Below are 20,493 nucleotides of genomic sequence, written 5' to 3' on the forward strand. Positions count from 1 at the left end.
CTGCACATAGGCCTTTCTAAAATTTAGCATTGGCTGCAGATAGGCCTTTCTAAAATTTATTATTGACTGCACTTAGGCCTTTTTAGAATTAGTACGACGATATGTTTGTAATAACTAAACACACATAGGTATGTATACTTTACTGATTTTGGTAATAATATAATATTGAGATTGGTAAGCAGATAATTATTACCATTAGGCAGCAATTATTTAATTTATGACGAGGTAAGGACCTAATACGGTACGATTTTTCACCATCCTTTGCAGAATTATTTATATTACTCACAAAGCGGCAATAACTTAATGTCAGATTTCCAAGAGTGTGAAAGGCACGTGTGAGGGACTTCAAAAACAAAACCGCATCATGAAGAATAGTTTGAACGATATTGCTTTCGGTTTTTCAACACGATATTAAATTTGTTAAACCTATTTTAGATAGAAGCAATAAAAATATAAATAAAGTTGTGATTGCACCTACCATCCACGACCTTTGTAGGATTTCACCGTAGGAAGATAGTATTGCTCAATATCCCTTAAGTTTGGTCTGTTATATAAGAAAACGACCGCATTGCCAGTACAGTTGGGTCCGCTGTAGAAAAATAATTCCTGCCTGAATCCTGTGCACCCGACAAAAAACAGGACTAAAGTGAGGACAATTTTGTCCATTATGGAAGACTTAAATTTTTGTGGTAGTTATTTTTCTAGTTTTGGATCACGGATATGTATGTAGGAATGCTTAGTGGTGTGTTGAGTGACTCGTATTTTATACAAGGGCAAATTCCAGCTTGTGCGTCACGATTTGGGTTGACTGAATCGTTTTAGATGTGATTGTGATTGTTATCACCACATTGGATCGCCAGATTTCTAGTATTGCAAATTTTTCAGAGGAAAATTCTAGATGTGATTGTATTTAATTGTTATCATGACCTTGGATTTGGATTTCCAGATTTCAAGTAAATAATAGTATCATGGGAAAATTAATGCGAATGTTTTAAATGGGGTTTGGTAAATTGCTAATTTATGAATTATATAATGCACCATATTTTTTATATTGTTCAAAAAGCTACAAATTATGTATTAATCATTTTATAATCCCAGCATATTCTGTTAGGTCGAAATTTTAATATAAACTTCAGACTATCAACTTTACTACAACTTCATCGATACATATGTATTTTTGATGTGGTTCCCATATCTGAATGCCAATGAAGCGATCAACTATTACTTGTATTTTTAAATATTTTATTATTTTTTAGATAAAACAGATTATAATACATTCAGCTTTCAGACCAGATTTTTAACTCGTTACAAAATACATGCACCTATATGAAAGTACAGTATTCAAAGAATGCAGTAAACAATTGAAGGCAATGGAATCAAATTAATTGGTTTTAACCAGATTTTATATTTGGTTGAGCTTATTAGGATCTCATTCTTTACCAGAGATATAAATAATCCAGTGGATAATTTAATACATACGGCTTCATCTTTAATCTACATATTTACGTAAGAAGGCAGGTCTCCGTGAGGCAGGTCTCCCAACGTATGAACGCAGACCATGTTGACCAAACTAGTGTCAACCCATCACATATTTGATTAATGTACAATATGCTATTGCCATTATCTACAAATACTCAATTTTAGCGGACAGATTTGGATCTAGAGAGGCGAGAACGCGAGGTAAATTTAGAAAGCGTAACATTTCCTACCGTTGACACTACTTTGGTCAAAATCTGTGCGCATATGTATCTACGTTGCGAGACCTCCTTTGTTAGCTCAAACTGTTCAGTATTTTTTCGGTGGGAACATTCATGCGAAATTACGGCTGTTTGATTAATGACACTGCACAGTTAAGTATGTCAGAATTTTATGTAAGATCAGGGAATTTGTCAGGTTTTAACTTTTTGCTATAGTTTAAACAACGAGGAAACAACAAAACAAACAAATGAACAGACAAACGTCGAAACTGGATACTGGGAGGCTTTCCCTCATCAAACTTTAAGGCTCTCGTGATCGCGAAACAGTAACCGAGTAAATCATTCTTTAAACCTGTTACCTTTAGTTGCATGCGTTTGTAACAGTTTATTATGTATAATACTTTTCAAATTAATAACACATTACAAGCAAAGACGTTATATCATCCAACGACTAATACGGTTCGCAACCATATGAATAAATTGATAAATAAGATTACTTAATTTTGCTTTTGTCAGTAGAAACAGCATCTTCCAAATTGGCCACAACTCAGCAACATTAGCCAACACCGCTGCGAAAACTGTGGAACCGCATAAAATAAATAATGTTATCAGTGCACCATCAAATCCTAGCGGGATATCTTTCCGTGCGGGTTCCTTCAGCTTTGAATTATACATGGTAATTTTCCGCATTCGTCTCTCATAATCGAGACGTCCCTGAATTCCAGTTTCTACTATGGACTGAAAATATTTATTAATACGAGACTCCCCTTGACCCACAAAACTCCATCCAAAAGGTGCCAATCTCAAAGTATCTTTACTCTTATAGAAATCAATGTGGGGGAATTTCTTCGTTAAATATTCTAGCTCAGCAACACTTTCAGAAGCTTCGATTACTAAGACAGATTTTTCACATTTTGTAATTTCCTCTTGTGTCAATAACATAATTTGCGATAAGTCGGCTTGCTTGGGTGTCTTAATGGCTGACAAACGATAGCCTTGTGGGGCCATGATGTGTTTAGGGTTACCCAAAAGGAGGATGGTTACAGTTTCTAAAGATATAGCAGACTTAAAACCCTGAGGAAAACTAACTGAATCATATGTTTCGTACAACAATTCTAGAAATGTAAAGCCATCATTATTGGATACTCCTGAATATATTTTGAAGCACGGAGTAGCTTTCAGCGGGAATGTTGCGTGCGTGATACTGTGAAAAATTTGGTTCTTTGCGCTGTTTAACCAAATCGAAATATTGTTTCCTTTCGCATAATCGTTCATGATTGTGAAGTCCTCATCATCACAGAGCAAGTCCAGAAATTGTTCAATAATATTTCTCTTCGGCAACGGAGAACTTAGGTATGAGATCATTAATCCATTGTAACAATTTGTCAGTATAACCGACATTAGAATCCAGCCACCTAACACTAGGCGACAAAAGCTTTTCTGTTCTGCCTTACGCGGTATGTGACCTGCCTCCTCAAAAATATTTGCTAAAACGAACAGTCAGGGACAAAAGTTGTCACCAAGTGAAACCTCGAAATACTTCTGATACAAGCGTAGGGTATAGACAACCATAACAATTAGAGCCAGTAATGCACTCCAGTAATGCACTCCAAACTGCGGGGTGGAAGGGGAGTATATAAAATTGAAATGAAGCAAATGATTCCGAGTGACAAGTTAAAAACTGATACCCATTAAATTTAAATGGTACTATATTCCTCCCATCGCCTCTACGTGTTAATTTAATTTTCTCCAGAGTCAGGGCCCCTCCTCCTACAACACGATCTTGAGTCGTCATTGGGCGAAATTTTAGACTTGCGTTAGCTTTATTAAAAATTATCTGAAGTAAATGTTGGTATATTGAAAACTTTCGTTTTCGATCGAAGGGGTTAGGAATTACGGGCATCTTCATGACATCAAATTCTTCTATTCCGTGCCTAAGGCCCATATTGTCAAACTTCTTAAGGATCCATGAAGTAGGAACAGACCTCAATTTGTTAAAAGTGTGCGATATCTTTTTATCTACTGCTTCGCACTGCATCGTGGAATATCTGTACGATACAATTCCAGCTGGTTGAACACAAAGGATTCGAGAGTTATTTGTGTACAAATATAAAACGCCCAGCTTGTCCATAATATATTCTGTTACTTCTAAGTAATATTTGATTGGGTAGATATAATATTTTTCAAGTTCTGACTTCCCAATAGTTGATAGAAGGATTTTGCTCACATTTTCATGGTAGTATCTAAATTTGGAATAACCTTTGTGTCTATATCTATAGTCTGAAAATGACATGAACCAAATACCAACTCTCAGACGGCTTAAAAATCCCATTTTGAGGCTGTATTTGTGAGTTTAATTTCCGTTTGCTTGGAAATATTACAGACTATCAAGCTTATCTTGCATTTCCAATCTCGAGTTCGTGAAATATCTCTTTCCAGCATGAAGATTCTGCGACGTCTTGTACGCCTTCGGGGAGAGTAAATTATGGTGATTGGACTTTTAGATGGTCCCAAATCGATTCGATCAATGTTATCATGAACAATCTGTATTTCACAGTCACGAATACCCTCCGTAAATTCTGAGATATTTACATTGTCGTTACTTTTTAAATTCCCTAACGCTGCTGTTTCTCTACGTAGGATGATAAGAACCAAAAACGTAAAATTGATAAAATCGTGCATTTTCCTGATTTGCATATTAGGCTTCTGTTTGAAAAGGTTCGTTTTGGTTGACCACTTGCACCCTAGGTACAAAGAATCATATTCTTGTACATGTTATGGTTGACTTATAAAGTGGAATGATAGCTGGGATGCATTACTTTCTCACTTTTCTAGGTTATAAGTAGCATTGGCATTTCGTGTCTAAATATGTAAGATCTTACATTTGCGCTTTATGTAAATGATTTCGTATTGTATTTGACCGAATTGTATTGTATGTATGATCGGAAGGTTGCGTGACTTCTAAAAATGATAAGTAGAAAATAAATATGAGAAAAGTATTAAATGTATATTCATATGTGAGCACATTACAAAATAAGGTTACGTGTTAACATATGTAAATGCAATGGTATAGTTGGATTCAGCCCTGCTAAATTTTTCATATGTACGCTGGGTTGCTCTTAAGCCCAGGTAAACCATGCATACGGATTTATTTATTTATTTACATACACAAGAAGTCGAACAATTAGTTTAAGTGATAGGCAAACACGTATCTTCGTGTCGACCTATAAGTCACCAAATGTTTGCGTTAAGAGGTCAACGCCACCATCATGCTTAACACGCCGGCAATATTCTACGCGCTGCCGCCGCTGACAGATCTTAACTATTATTTCTTCAACATTACATGCTCGCCGCACCGCCGAAAAATCGTCCAAAATTAGTACCGCCGCAAAACTGGTCGGCGCGGACCTCTGATCCCATCCATATTCAGCTTGATGTGAGAAATGTTTTTCAACGTGGATCATCCTGATTGGAAGATGGGAAGGCCACACATGCAGGAAAAAGATACGCCTCCATACATTTCGTTACTAGTCATGTATACTTACCTTTCCCTGTATACACATTTACATTTGTTGGGTAATAAATAAAAATTTGTAAATAAATAAACATTTCCTCTTCGGATGTAAAAACTGAGCATGGATAGATAGCATCATTTGCAAATTTCATACTCAGCAGATCTATGATGGATTGAGGGTCCATGTTTCGGCCAATCCCGCATCGGGATATAATATGGACAACGTGGTACTGGACTGGGCAAAATACGGACACTATATGCCTGGACAATGGTACAATATGGACAACTGTCTAATGTGGACAATTTACATAAATATTTCCGTGAAGCATATCTTCATATAATTTCTTCCGATCTGTTGTAAACCTACCCATTAGCTCTAAATTTCATTAGCTAGGAGATTTCCATATCCATACATAAAAAAACATAACTTGAAATCGAACTGAGAAATTGCTACTTACAAATCGAAGTAGCCGAAAAACTTGCAAAGGCCAGGATTATGAACCACATGAGAGCGACAGAAGTTGAAGACAAGGTCAATCATCAAGACGAAATTATAGACCAGGTATCCTGGCCAAGTTAGCGTCATGATTTTGCTTAGTACGGTATGTGCAAAAATAGGGGTGTCGGGCAGCATGATGAATAACAGTAAATTGGCGAGTAGTCAAAAACATGTAAGGACGATGCTGGAAAAGAGAAATAAATCGATCACCCTTGACCTTGAGCACGTTGCAGGGATGTACGTGGGATCAAGGTTTCTAGGAAATTAATAAAAACTTATAAAAGGTGAGATAAAAATGGAGGCGCTCAAATTAGTGATGAAGCAATTCATGCAGGGATTATTAGGGTTGCCCCGGGTAACGGGTCGGGTACCCGTTACCCGCATACCCGCACGATTTTTGCGGGTACCCGTTATCTGCGGGTAGCTGGAACTACCCGCACGGGTAACGGGTAATTCAGTTTTAATTTTATTTTATACATAACTCGGCTTAAATAGAAAGTTACCAGCTCATCAAATCGTTTACCAACAAGTGCATCAATTTCCTATTTATTCGCATCAAAATTTGGCATTTGCCAGCAACAAGCGTTTATTACAAATGTATCTTTTCAGAAACTGGACATGTCTACGACAGTGCTAAGACATAAATACTTTTCTCTAAGAAACCGCTACACTTGAATTGTCTAGTTACCTATGTATGTACATATACATATCAAGAAATCAAGCCATAAATTACAACACATGGTGCATATCTTTCCTGAATGACCTCTTTAAAGAAAAATTTTGGGGGAAAGGTCGCATGAGCGCCTTGGTATTCTATCTATGGAGGAAATAACGAGAAAATTCACTATAAAATTGAAATTTGCTCCCAATATTTCTTCAAAGGGCCATTCAACGGAAAGATAGATACATAGATATGCAGGTGTGAGTAAATTTCTAATGTTTGGCTCGATTTTTAATACAACTCGTTGGGAAATTCCAGTGTAACATGAAAAAATGTTTCATTTTAATTCCGGGAAATGCGCCGAAATTATTGTTTCTCAAGTATATTTAACTAGCCTGCTCCTAAATTCTAGCTTTAATTGGACCCTTACATGCATTTATTTAGGCCGAACTAAAAATCTCTTAATATGTGATGTGACTCACATTGTTTGATGACAAAAATATCTTACATAAATTAAATTGAAAGCAAAAATTCTGTTTGGTTACGAATTTTGTTATGAAATGAAAATGTCATTTAAATCAAAATTTCAACAAATTAAGCTAAAGAAAAAATTTCAGGAACAACTAATGACATCTAGCTTATAAAACTATTTTGAAAGCATCATCTCCAAGCACTTATCGACCTAAAAGAGCAAACAATTAATAAAATGGATTTTATTTTGGACGTTAGTTAGTATTTAACTTGATTCTCATAACGGGTAACGGGTAACGGGTACCCGCACGGGTACCCGTGCGGGTACGGGTAGTTGGACTGCGGGTAGCGGGTCGGGTAACGGGCAGCATTTTCGCTACCCGCAGCAACCCTAGGGATTATTAACCTTACAAAAAAAATCCGTAAAGGTACAAAAATTTATCAGTATTTGTAGATATATTTATGAGGAAACTTAGCTACCGAATATTTGTAACCCTACTCTGTGATAAAAGGTGTCGTTTTATTTCGTAAGTGTGTTAAAAATTAAAATTATTTCAACAATTTTAAACTGCGATTTATTTTGTTTTGACATTAATATGGGCAACACGAAAATAAAACGGACAAGGACTTAACGTGGACTTCAGAACGAGGTGAAAACCAATGGATTGGACTAAATGCGGACAGTATAAATACAGGCACAGATAAACAAGATATGGACACTACATCCGTATTTATGAGACTAGCACATTACGTGCATGACCCTACAGTACAGCAACACCTCGTGTGCACAATAATATAATTCGTCCTGTTCATATTTATTCTCTTTAAGCACATAAATTGTCTTAATACTTTCTGGCGAATTAAAATTACCTCGAAATTGTACTAAATATTTTAGAACTCTATTAAGCGCATTTTTAATGTCCTCCTGCTTAATGTATGTAGATGATCCAGATGTTAACTAGCACTACAACGTGGAGGAAGGATGCTGCAAAACAGACGCGAAATGTCGGGTTTAGACTGTCACCCGGGTAGTATCGGTACACTTCCCAGGTCCGCGAACAAGATGTGAAGGTGTGTAAAGTCAGCGCAAGGCAGCTGACTCCTTTTTTTGGGTGTCACCACGAATTTTCTGGTGGAGAGGTTAAACTCAATCCCAACCGGGCCACGGAACGAGTGCAGTTTTGTAGAAATGAAAAGTAATACGTAAAATACCGCGGAATCCATGGTAAAAACGGAATTCGAATTTAGATTGGAGTTCTGCGGAGGAATGAGTATCTATTCGGAATGAATTCTATGAGCGGAAAATTTTGAATTAGCAAACTACATAATTATTAGCGGCACGGGTTGTGATGATTCCTGTTATTACAAACGAGTACGAATTGTCGGGAAAACAAAGAACCTATTGATCATCAAAATTCATACGTGCACAAATAACTATTTATTGACGTATGAATTTTGTGAGTGGCCATGGAGCCTGTTGTTAAGTACTTATTTTACTCAGTCGGGAACGATACAAGTAAATTAAAAATAAACTAGACTTAAATGCTTGATTAACAATAATACAAATGCACACATATATATTTCATAAGTAAATGAGGAATGTGGCGATTTATTATACATTCAGGTACCATTCAAATTAATCGCACGCTATGATATGATGTACGTACGCTCATGGTAACTCGTTATATCATTCCAGGACAAACTCGGTTCCTTACTCTATGAGTTAATTTATAAATGTGATTTATCATTGTTAATTTTGTCATTAAAAATATCATCTTCCAAACTGCCCACACTTCAGCAATATTTGCAAACACCGCTACGACCACTGGGCAACCACTTAACATAAATAAAGTTATAAGTGCACTACCCAATCCCAATGGTACATCTTTTCGTACGGGGTTCCCCAACTTCGAATTATATATGGCAATTTTCCTCATTCGTCTCTCATAATCGAGCCGTCCTTGAATTCCAGTTTCTACGAGGGACTGAAAGTATTTAGGAACACGAGACTTCCCTTCACCCTCAAAACTCCATCCAAACGGCGTCAATCTCAAAGTATCTTTACTCTTGCAAAAATTAACGTGAGGGAATTTCTTTGTTAAGTATTCTGTCTCAGCAACACTATCAGAGGCTTCGATTACTAAAACAGATTTCTCACATTTTGAAATTTCCTCCTGTGTCAAAAAAATAATTTTCGATAATTCGGCTTGCGTGGGTGTGAAAAGGGTTGATATATAATGGCCTCTTGGAGTCAGGATGTGCTTAGGGTCCCCAAGAAGGAGGATGGTTACTATTTCTAAGGATACTTGAGAACTATCGTACTTATCAAGAAGTAGTGACTTCCATGTCTGGTCCAACAGTTCTAAAAATATAAAACCATTATTATTGGATACTGCAGAATATATCTTGAAGCACGGAGTAGGTTTCAGCGGGAACGTCGCGCGCATACTAGTTTGAACAATTTGTTTCTTTGCGGTGTTGAACCAAATCGATATATTTTTTCGTTTCTCGTAATCCTGAATGATTGTGGTGTCCTCATCATCACATAGCAAATCCTGAAATTTTTCAGGAATCTTTGCCTTAGGAAAAGGGGAGTTTAGATATGAGATCATCAATCCATTGTAGCAATTTGTAAGTATGACCGACATTAGGATCCATCCACCGAGTACTAGGCGAAAAAAGTTTTTTCGTTCTAATTTCTGCGGTATGTGACCTGCTTCCTCAAAAATATTCGCTAGAACGAACAGCCATGGACAAAAGTTGTCCTCAAGAGAAACCTCGTGGTACTTTTGATACAGGAGCAGGGTTACCACAAGGATTGAAATTGTGCACACTAATAACCCCCACACATCGTGTTGGAAAGGGATTATGTAAAATTGAAATGAAACAAATGATTCCGAGTGACAAGTTAAAAACTGATACCCATTAAATTTGAATGGTACTATATTTCTCTCATGGCCGTTTTGTGTTAACTCAATTCTTCCCAGGTTGACAAACGCTCCTACGAGCTTATAATCATCAACAATACTCGGTCTTGGAAGAAAATGTAAACTTTCGTTAGCTTTGCTAAAAACTACTTGAAGTAAGTGTTGATATATTGAAAACTTTCCTGTTCGATTGACGGGATTAAAACTTAACGAGACCCCAATGACATCAAACGCTTTAAGTCTATGCAGAATGTCCATATTGTCGACGTTTTTCAGCATCCACGAGGTGGGAACAGAGTTCAATTTGTTAAAAGTGTGTACTATATTTTGATCGACTGCTTCGCACTGCATCGTAGAATATCGATTCGACGCAATTCCAGCTGGTTGAGCACAAAGGATATGAGACTTATTTCCGTACGAATATACAACTCCCAGCTTGTCATAAATAGTTGATGTAACTGTAAAGTGATTTCTCCTTGGATAGATATAATATTTTTCAAGTTCTGATTTCCCAATAGTTGATATAAGGATTTTGCTCACATCTCTTAGGTCATAGCTAAATTCAGAATAATCTTTGTGTTTGTAGCGATAGTCTGACAACGACAGGAACCAACTACCCATGGCCAGAAGTGTTTTATTATTCCATAGCAGACCTGTATCGGTTAGGTTTATTTCCGTTTGCTTCGATATATTGCAGACTATGAAGCTAATCTTGCATTTTGAATCTCGAATTCGTGATATATCTCTTCGAAGTGGACCTCTGTAAATTCCGCGAGGTTGTGAAAGCCTTCGATTAAGGTTAACGATAGTGATTGGACTTTCATATGGTCCGATATCAATACGATCAATCTTATCATAAACAATCTGTATTTCGCAGTTACTAAAACCCTCCATAAATTCTGAAATACCGACATTTTCGTTACTTTTTAAATTCTCAAATGCTTCTGCTTTTCCACGTAGAAATATAAACACCAACAGCGGAATATTTAATGAATTGTGCATTTTGCTTATGGATATCGGTGTCCAATTTTTAAAAGGTGTTCGTTTTTGCTGACCACTTGCAACAAGAAAAAGAAAAAAAGAATAAAATTTTTGTATATATATATGGTTATCCTTAAATTATAAAGTGGATCGTTAGCTGTAATACATGACTTCCAAGGTTTTATAGCCTTTTCGGTTAATACGTGAGTAGCTTTGACATTTCGTGTCCATGAACATTTGTCCCTTACATAAATAATTTTACATTGTATTAGTATCTAGATATGATCGTGTGGTTGCGTGACCTCGAAAAATAATAAGTCGAAGGAAAATTTGAGACCACCCATTATGTACATTGTGCATATGCCCATGTATGTGTGCACATACATCTTAAAATACAAATATTTAAACATTAATTAAGGGGTATAACGATTAAGCCCAGCCAAATTTTTATTGTGTATCTTGGTGTGCATTTTTCGAATGTAAGACATTCGGGCCACATGGATTTAGTTATGTGGATGCCAAATCTGACAATTAATATAAACAAGAGACCGGACAATAAATATGTACATGCCAACCTGCATAAAGTCAGAAAGTAAGCCCGACCGCAAACATATTCGTCTACCCATGTTAAGAGGAAGAAATTCGCAAATTGGACTCCACATCCCGCGCCCTTTTAGCCGGTAAACAGGTTGTGCCGGTTTGCAAAAGGTAGGTCAAGTCAGGCCGGAGAGAATATGTTAATTCCTAACCATCAGCTTATCAACATCGAGTCTCGCAGTATGACGGCTCACTATCTGCTTTTATAGCTAAACCCCGATACCCTCTGGATTTAACCCCATGGGGATTTCTCAAGGGGGTAATGCCGCATCGCAAATTTACGGAGACAACGATTCAGAACGAACTTGGAAGCAATGTCAACAGTAAAGCTAGACATGCAAATCAATCTGCATATTTGGATAGATTTTCATTTGCTCTAAATCAGGTTGCGGGATATAATGGCCATACTTAAATAGGCGCATACTGAGGTCACTTGGCACATAGTAGTGTCAAGTTGTAAGATAATTAGAATTATAGCCGTCTAATAAGTCTGGTTGGAAGGATATAACTGGACAACATATTTACGAAAGGGAGCCTGTTCAACGTCTGTATAATTACTATATAGCGACATAAATTTTCAGTTCCGTCTTGTACATATGTACATATATATTTTTTCTTATACATATATTTCCGAGGTGCGCATCGAGTCCAGGGTTCCGACATGTATCAAAATGTGCACAATACACGACTAATGAAGCAATATGCAGGAGTTTAAGGGCAAAAATCACTTTTCGTCAATCTGTTACGATATTTGTTGCCACAAATTCGCCACAAATGTCGTCACTGACTGACGAAAAGTGATTTTTGCACCCAAATTTTTGCACTTTTAAGTCGCATATTTTTATGCATGTGGGTAACCTGGGCTCGACGTACACCTTGGAAGTTTCCCTTGTTAGAAGTTTCAAAAATTGAGATTTTGGGTAATTTCAGGTCGCCGAATTACCGGAAGGTTAATGTGTTTACGATTAGAGAATTTACGAACTACAACGCCACCCATAGAAACCCGTTTGAAGAAATGTCTTCAATGGATTTTGTCATCGCTGGCTTTCTCGGAGGTACCGTGTACGGTATAAATTGGTTCAGTGACACCTTTTACAAAATACACTCGGAAAAATTAAGCCAAGGGAAACGTCGGGAAGGAACAAAACCTATACAACTGGTTGGCAACCCAGTACCCGGATGGGTTTCGGGTTGTTTGCAGCTGCCACCAAGTTCCACAAACCTGGCCACAATTTCGCTTTATGTCCTTCCCTTAAGGACCAGGGTGGTTCCATTCCAGCCGCGGTATACCAGCAAAAAGTGAAAAATGTCGCGGCTTTAACACATGAATCATAGTAACTCCTCAATGCCCACTTTTTGAGGTTTCTATGACAATTTTGGTGCGTAATACTCCCCTTCCAACCAATGACCTCAAACGGTCAACCACGTGACCGATTTGGCTAATTTTCTAACTCGTTTCATAACTTTGTATAGCATACCAGTACATCTTGTAACAATTGCAATTAATCGCATGCATACTTGTTTGGTAAGTCCTCGTCCTAAGTCCAATAATCCAGCCAAATACATATGTAAATTATCAGAAAAAAATTCTCGGAATCTCATCTCACTAGTTAAGTATTTCAATTGACGTATTGTGTTCCAATTCGAGAGATAAGCTGCAAATCCTGGACTCCAATAAAACTGTGTTTATAACTGGTAAGATATTTACATAACAATTTTTATATAACTACACGCTGGTTTCCGTGATGTATTTGAGTTGAAGATATGTAAGTTGGATTGAATTTCATTGTTGCTCCCACATAAACCTGGGATCGGCTATATTGCAAATCGGCTATATTTGCAAAGGAAAATTGGACCATCGTAAAAATATTTAGTTATCAGTAATTTATTTTCACGTAAATTATTGGTATCTCGCGTTTTGAAGAAATTAATCCGTAGAATTTGATAACAACTCTTACTTGACAGGTCTTAAATAAGTTCAATAAGTACAATCAATTTGATAAAGCTGACCATAATCCTGCAAATAGGATTAACCTGACCAACGAATTCGTATGTAATGGCGCCTGTCTTTGGGTAAGTGGAAGCCGCATAAAAAATTTTATTTGCCTAAGCCGACCATAATTTTGTCAGCGTGACGGATCTGTTGTGCAAAATGTCTGCTCCACTTCGCGATAAATGATATACAATCATTCCTGGCCTGGTCCACATTATACTCCATTTGATTTGTGCATACTTATCTACGCATACAAATAAAATGCAGTTCATGATAAATCCAATTCGTTTACAACCTAAAACGTATGGATTTGTATATGTTAGACGCATAACTTCGACCAGGAATTAATCCAAGGGCATACAATTAACCCACCCAATAAAATAGTAAAAAATGCCCAGTAAAATGGTAAAAACCAATTGTAGTAACTGTTGCCCAGATAAATAGTTTTTTGAACCCAGTATTAAAGTAAAAGGTCCAATAATGTCGTAGTACTTAAAAACGATACAAAATGGAGAATTACAGACTTAAATTAGATATTTATTTCCCCCACCTTTTTTGCTATAAAATTTTATATAGTACTTAATGCCTTTTGGGGTTTTGAAGGGCGTCCAGGGCCGCGACGTGTTCCAAATTGGAACTTCCAATTGGAATCGTTTGGCTGGTGGACATACTTCATACAATTTGTGTATAGTTGCTATGCCGATTATGTGTTTATAAACATACATTTTTAAAAAACAGGGCACGAGCATGAAGATTTAATCCGCCGATGAGTATTAAATTGCATTAACCAAAGTCTGTTTAAACAAGTCTTGTATGTGTCAAAAGTCTTCCAACTTCATCGTTCTCTCAATCGTAAATATCTATTGATATCGTCCTTAAGTTTTGTTTGATTTGCTGCTGAAATAAAGTATGTGGTAACATCGAGGGTGGAGCTTCGCAGAATTATCCTGTATTTCCAGCAACAAGTCGGTTAGAAACGACAGTTGTACAGCAGAATGTCTCCTTCAAACGACGAATATTTTGATTTATACACCCACTTTGATCCTTAATGAACTTTTACATAGGCGTCAGTAATGTTTAAAAATGTATTCAACAGATCCCATATACATAATTTTCGCCTTTTAACTTCAGGTTGATTTTATAAATCGGATTCCGAATCACTTGTATCGAAGAGCAATGTTTGGGAAGCCATAGGAAAAAACTGATAAGAACAATGAACAACAAGAACTATGAACAACAAGAGGTGGAAAACTGCAGTTATTTACCTGTTTAGATGGCCAAATATCAAGTACCAACAACCGAGTAAAAGGTACCTGTTAATATGCATTAGCATTTCACGCTTAACATTGTATTAATAAGATAATTTGGCGAACAACATTATTGGACCTTTTTACTTTAATACTGGGTTCAAAAAACTATTTATCTGGGCAACAGTTACTACTATTGGTTTTTACCATTTTACTGGGTATTTTTTACTATTTTACTGGGCGGATTAATAATATTCCTAATCCAAGCTATGTATCTAGCCGACATATCGGGAACCCAGTAGAGATCAAATGTGGGGTAGGTCAACACGTATCCGGTGATTTTCGTAACTTATTTCCTGAATTGTTTTTTGAATGGACTGAGATAAACTATATATTCCTTAGTTAGGACACAATCAGAGGATTAGCGCACTTGAAAGACTTGGTTGTAGGGTAAGTGTGGCCAGTTATGACCGAAGTAAAATACATACGTGGAATCAAAATTGTTGTAGGTTAAAAGTAATGGTTTTTTAAAAGAAAAACGGCGTGATGTATTACTTATTCGACACTGAAACCAGTATGCATGTCCCTGTGCTGAGGTCGTTCGACGACATTAATAAAAACAATCAATCAGTCAATATTGTTTCGTAGCACAAAAATGGAAAAAGTTGGAACAAATAAATTATTTTTTTGAATCTTATAAATCCCAAATCTGATATCCACATTAACCTCACTAAATTTTATTGTCACTTTAACCTACTGACATCCCACTGGTCACACTAACCTAATTTGAACAAAATCGTTGTGAAGAAAAAAACTTTGTTTTACTAATTTAAAGCCAATTTAATATAGCACTTTAATATTTATTATGAAGGACTTATTATTTCGCAAAGTGCCTTGCTCCTTTCTGGTTTGAAGGTTGTTTCTTTATAATACCTAATGATTGAAAGCGTTTTTGTAAAATTTTGAATTCGACAAGAAATTTACATTTTAGTTTAGGTTAAATTTGGACATGAATATGCAGTACACACCTCTATAATATGGTCTAATTGGAATTTTCTACCTACAGATCCCTACCCCTAAGGTATTGATTTCCGTCCCCTTGCGAGCCTCTGGAAATGAAGGGACCCACACATTCCCTAACATGCAAATTATTCACCCTTTCCTTCATCCTCTTATCCCTCCACCTTATCTTTGGTCACTACTCACTCCACAAGAAATATAAAATTTCCACCCTACCCGACAACCCACCATCACCTGAGCCGTGTCCCAGCTCCGAAAAAGTTTTTGCCACCATGCTCAACCTCCCCGAGTGGTACCGACGCCAGGACTGGGGCCTTCGCCGGGACCCCGCCCTCGACAACGTCACCGTGACCACGAGAGGCATGGACAAAGAAGAGATCACGGCCTGGAACGAGTTCTTTTTTGGAACCGGCGGTGGCGTCATGCTCGAATTGGGCGCCATGAACGGACAGAATTTTAGCGTGAGTTCGTTTTTTGAAGAAAGTGCAGACTGGAGATCCATCCTCATCGAAGCGAATCCAACCTTGTCCTCCCAAATATTTGCAAATCGGCCAAACGCAATCAGTTTCAATGCCGCGATATGCGACCAAGTTCGTACCGTGCATTACTTTGATGAAGATGCGGGCGGACTGCTGAGCGGGGGAAGTGCCATCATGGAATTTAAGTTTGGGGAAGGACAAGACTACGAAAAGATGGAGGGAAATCCGAAAGTTACGAAGATTCTGTGCGTCCCGCTTTCTCATTTGTTGAGTCCGCTAGGAATTCGACACATAAATTTTTTCCTGTTGGATGTCGAAGGGGGCGAATTGAGTATTTTGAAACGGGTGGATTTTGACCAGATTAAATTTGACGTGATTGCCGTGGAGACGGATCGGGGCAATTTGGGAGCTGATGAGACGGCGAAGTATGTAGATGAGGTGATTGAGTTGCTGAGGGGGAAGGGATATTCTCTTTGGGAGAGGAAGTTAGGGAGAAATTCGTGGTTTATGTCGCCAGACTTTGTACCTTTTAATGCTTCTTTAATTTTTGTGTAGTTTTATTTAAATATGGAAATTGGGTGGGAAGAAATCCGTGTTCAACAACCCAGATTGTAAATAAATAATGATTTTCTTACGTACGAGGTTGCAAAATATGTTGGTTAGTCCAGGCATTTTTGCACTCATATATGAATTTTCTGTTAATAAAGTCCGTAATATGTGGTTAAAAACGTTTATGTACATATCTCGTCATCTATCATGATGTTACATCATACAAAATAAACCGTAGTAACGTTAGAAGTAGCTCACCCTGTCTTATTGACTTGGTTATAACTTACGCACCAAAGGTGCAGAGTAACCCGACAAGCCATACTTACAATACAATTCGCGAGTAAGATACGCATATATAATGAGTTGCTATAACTGTACCAAAGGTGCCGAATAATCGCGCAAAATATACAAGTATAAAAGTTATACAATTTTGCACCATTGATGCAGGATAATCGAACAAATAGATATAGTATTGTCATATAATTTTGCACCAATGGTACAGGATAACCAGAAAGAGCAGGCATATAAAAATGATATAATTTTGCACCAAGGGTGCAGAATAAGGAGCCAAAATAAATATCTAATTTTGAAATAATTTTGGTTTTTCCCCCGGGGCCTTGAACTCGTGGTGTTAAATTTTTGACACCACCTTTCATCCAGTTATTCTAAACTTTTGGTGCATGTTGCACCGATTCGCCCAATTATTTAGCATCAATTTTGATAACCGGTTGTTTGATACTAACGGTGCAACTTATTCCAATGTTGGAGTAGTTTCTCGATCAACTTTCCCAATTGATTCGCACCATTTCCGTTCGGATTGTTTGATGCCAATGGTGGGACTAAGTTATTCAATAAACCGTAGTAACGTTAGAAGTAGCTCACCCTGTCATAAAGATTTGCATAGAACTGCATTTGCATTCAATAATGGACCTGGGGATTATTAATTAGCATCAATTGATGCAAAAAACTCGTGAACTCTCAAATCTCACGGAATCTTCTACATTTTTCTCCTCTGCTCTAAAGAATTATATTGTAGTTCAATTTTGCACCAAGGAGAGAGTTGTACCCTAAATCTACACGTGACAAGTGGAAGTACTTTATCTATGCCGACAATTAATTTTCCAAACGACCTACTGTTTCCTAACTTCATACATATCATCTTCAAAGTTCAGAAGAAGATCAATATTGTCACGTTAGCTCATTCTCACACAGGTTTTTACAATATTGCCACATATTATTAATCGATCTGTCAAAAAGTGAGTTACAATCAGTCAATGAAAAGAAAATAGGGGACACTCTGTTACTTCAAAAATTCAATGCGGTGCTGATAATTGTCCCAAGAATTTCAAACAATAAATTCGAATTGGAATGGTTAGGATGGCAAAAATCTAATGCGAGAGTATTTGTTATCGAAATACTGTTCATCAAATATAATAACACCTTGTCTTACAAGCCTTCAATTAGCTATGCTTGCTTTCTATGTAGTCAAGTATTAATCGCGGTGCCTTCAATTCAATTGAATGCGGTCGATCTGGACTTTAAACATTTATGGAAACCAGTATTAATCCTGATAAATATGCAGCATCCATCGAAATGCGCTATACGACCGGGTCAAGTTGGATTACCTGTGTGCAGGTCATCTTACAATATACAGGGTGGCTTAAATGTCAGGTAACAATGGAAAATTTTTCAATGGGAAAAATTCGTAAATTTCAATTAGTTGCGGATTTGGGATTGACATTTTTATTAATTTTTGGGTTCAAAACGGAACACGGACGACAAAATTCTTAAAATGTTAGATTTTAGAGGCAAAATTTCGGTGACTAATGCAGATTTGCGAATTTATCCAATTGAAAAATTTTCCATTGTAACCTCACATTTAAACCACGCTGTATCAATAAAATTATTAATTATGCTGATTAAAAAAATATGTAAAATTTATAGATATCCGTATCGTATCGCTCAAATTCTAAGCTCCAAATTAAACTTGACATTCAACTATAGTCAAGATATGATTCAACTTGAAAGAAATCCGTACGGATATATTTACTTTATGGCAGAATCTTCCGCCACTGATGATATATCTCATTGGAACCTGCAAACAGTCAAGTTTGGACATCACCTAATCTACTGCCATTACGGGAAAATCAACGCCAATCAGTTTATCGGTATCAGCTAGGATTTCTCACCCTTCACGTCCATATACACGGGACAAGTTTGGTGGCTAATTCTTCTCACTGTGGTAACCTTACTGGTTCTACTTAAATATAGTGACGTCACCGAGTGGTTCGATGCCATAACTGTGTTCATACGGCAAATAAGTAGTCGAAAAAATTACTTACCTATTTGTTTAACATCCCTGTTATGCCTACCATTATTGGCCGTCTATGAGAATGAGCTGGCATCCAAAATTATTGTTCCCCGTCGCCCATCGCAATTGAATTCACTTAGAGAAATATTGCAAAACAATTTTGAAATTTATGGCACAAATCCATACCCTAGTAAAATGATGGATGGTCTTACCATGTTTAGGAACTACTTACGGCACGATTTTGGAACAATCGGGCTTACTGATAAGTTAAATTCTTCCCTTTTTGTTACCGATTTTTACGACCAGGATGGCCTACCAAAATTATTATCGCCTAAATATCCGGCAAGATGTATTCTTCTTAAAACGTTTTCGATTGATTACAGCCTTGATCAAGTACAGAATCAAGTGTTAAAAGGGTGCTACAAGTGTTTCAAGATTGAAAATATAGCACTGGCTAAAATTCATTATGATTTGGCATTCGTAAGGTTGATCGAGGAAATGAGGTCAATTGTAAAATTTATCTATCCTTCGGGTCTAAATATTGCTTGGAGAAATTGGGGAAATTTTATTTACGAGGTGAAACGGAAACGATATGTTAAGTCGAGTCAGCATGAATATATTAATATGGATGCATTAGTGCCATTTATTCTTGGTGGTGTATTAGTTTGTTTTATGTGTGGGATTGCTTTTATGCTAGAAATTGTAATGAAGGGCTGCGCATGAATTTTTTTGGCATGGTTTGGAATATTGTTAGATGTAAATATTATTTATTTGATGTTGAATATGCATATTTAGGTATAGCTCGAAGCATTAAAATTATGCCCATTCATTATTCAAAATAATGAAGGTTGTGGCAATCTTGGGGAAAGGTCGTGCCGTAAGCATTATGGGATGGGAGGAGGGACATTGACATGATACAATCTTTCTGAATTACTGAGGGGATAGTGTCCCCTTCCTCTCTTCGCTGCTACGGTGTACAAATGGGCGAAATTTTAATTTTTCAACCATACGCATAATGCTTGCACCAGGTGGTTGTTAATTTTATGATTGGTATATATGAGTAGTTATTAGGTAGGTACGTGGGTAGGTAAATTTATCTATGCTCGATTGATGTGGCCACGGCTTTTACCATCATAAATATATCCAAGAAGTTTCACAAATAATGTTAAATATTTATAGATAAGTACTATTTATATGCTTGTTGAGCCTAGTTTAAACATTATATCTTAGCGTAATAATACATTCGTATCATTATATACATCTCTCACCATATAAAGCTATTATTAAGCTACTATAAATACATAATGTGTATTCGCATAACCAATTGACCTGGATTACCATTTATAAGTTTACGTGCATTAAAAAAAATTACAGGTTAAAGTTTTGAAACCTTGGAGACATAGAATTTCGAAATGTAAAATTGCGAAATTGTGCAACTTTTCTTTACAACATCTACTAAATGTTGTTGTACCTAATGACTAAAATATTACATAGGTTGTTATCTACTCTTAATTTAAGATATTTATCTACATATTACAAAACTTATT

At 36.7% G+C, this 20,493-nt stretch overlaps 1 protein-coding gene across 1 annotated transcript; it reads left to right on the forward strand.

The window, feature by feature from the left end:
- Window positions 1-14,898: 14,898 nt before the first annotated feature.
- On the forward strand, window positions 14,899-16,747 carry LOC110856536. Its single transcript, XM_022105021.2, has 2 exons — window positions 14,899-15,037; window positions 15,654-16,747. The coding sequence occupies exon 2, from the start codon at window positions 15,703-15,705 to the stop codon at window positions 16,639-16,641; it is 939 nt and encodes a 312-aa protein (XP_021960713.2). The 5' UTR covers window positions 14,899-15,037; window positions 15,654-15,702; the 3' UTR covers window positions 16,642-16,747.
- Window positions 16,748-20,493: the final 3,746 nt, after the last annotated feature.

Source organism: Folsomia candida, unplaced genomic scaffold, assembly GCF_002217175.1.
Source record: "Folsomia candida strain VU population unplaced genomic scaffold, ASM221717v1 Fcan01_Sc016, whole genome shotgun sequence".
In the NCBI taxonomy this organism is placed as follows: Eukaryota; Metazoa; Arthropoda; class Collembola; order Entomobryomorpha; family Isotomidae; genus Folsomia; species Folsomia candida.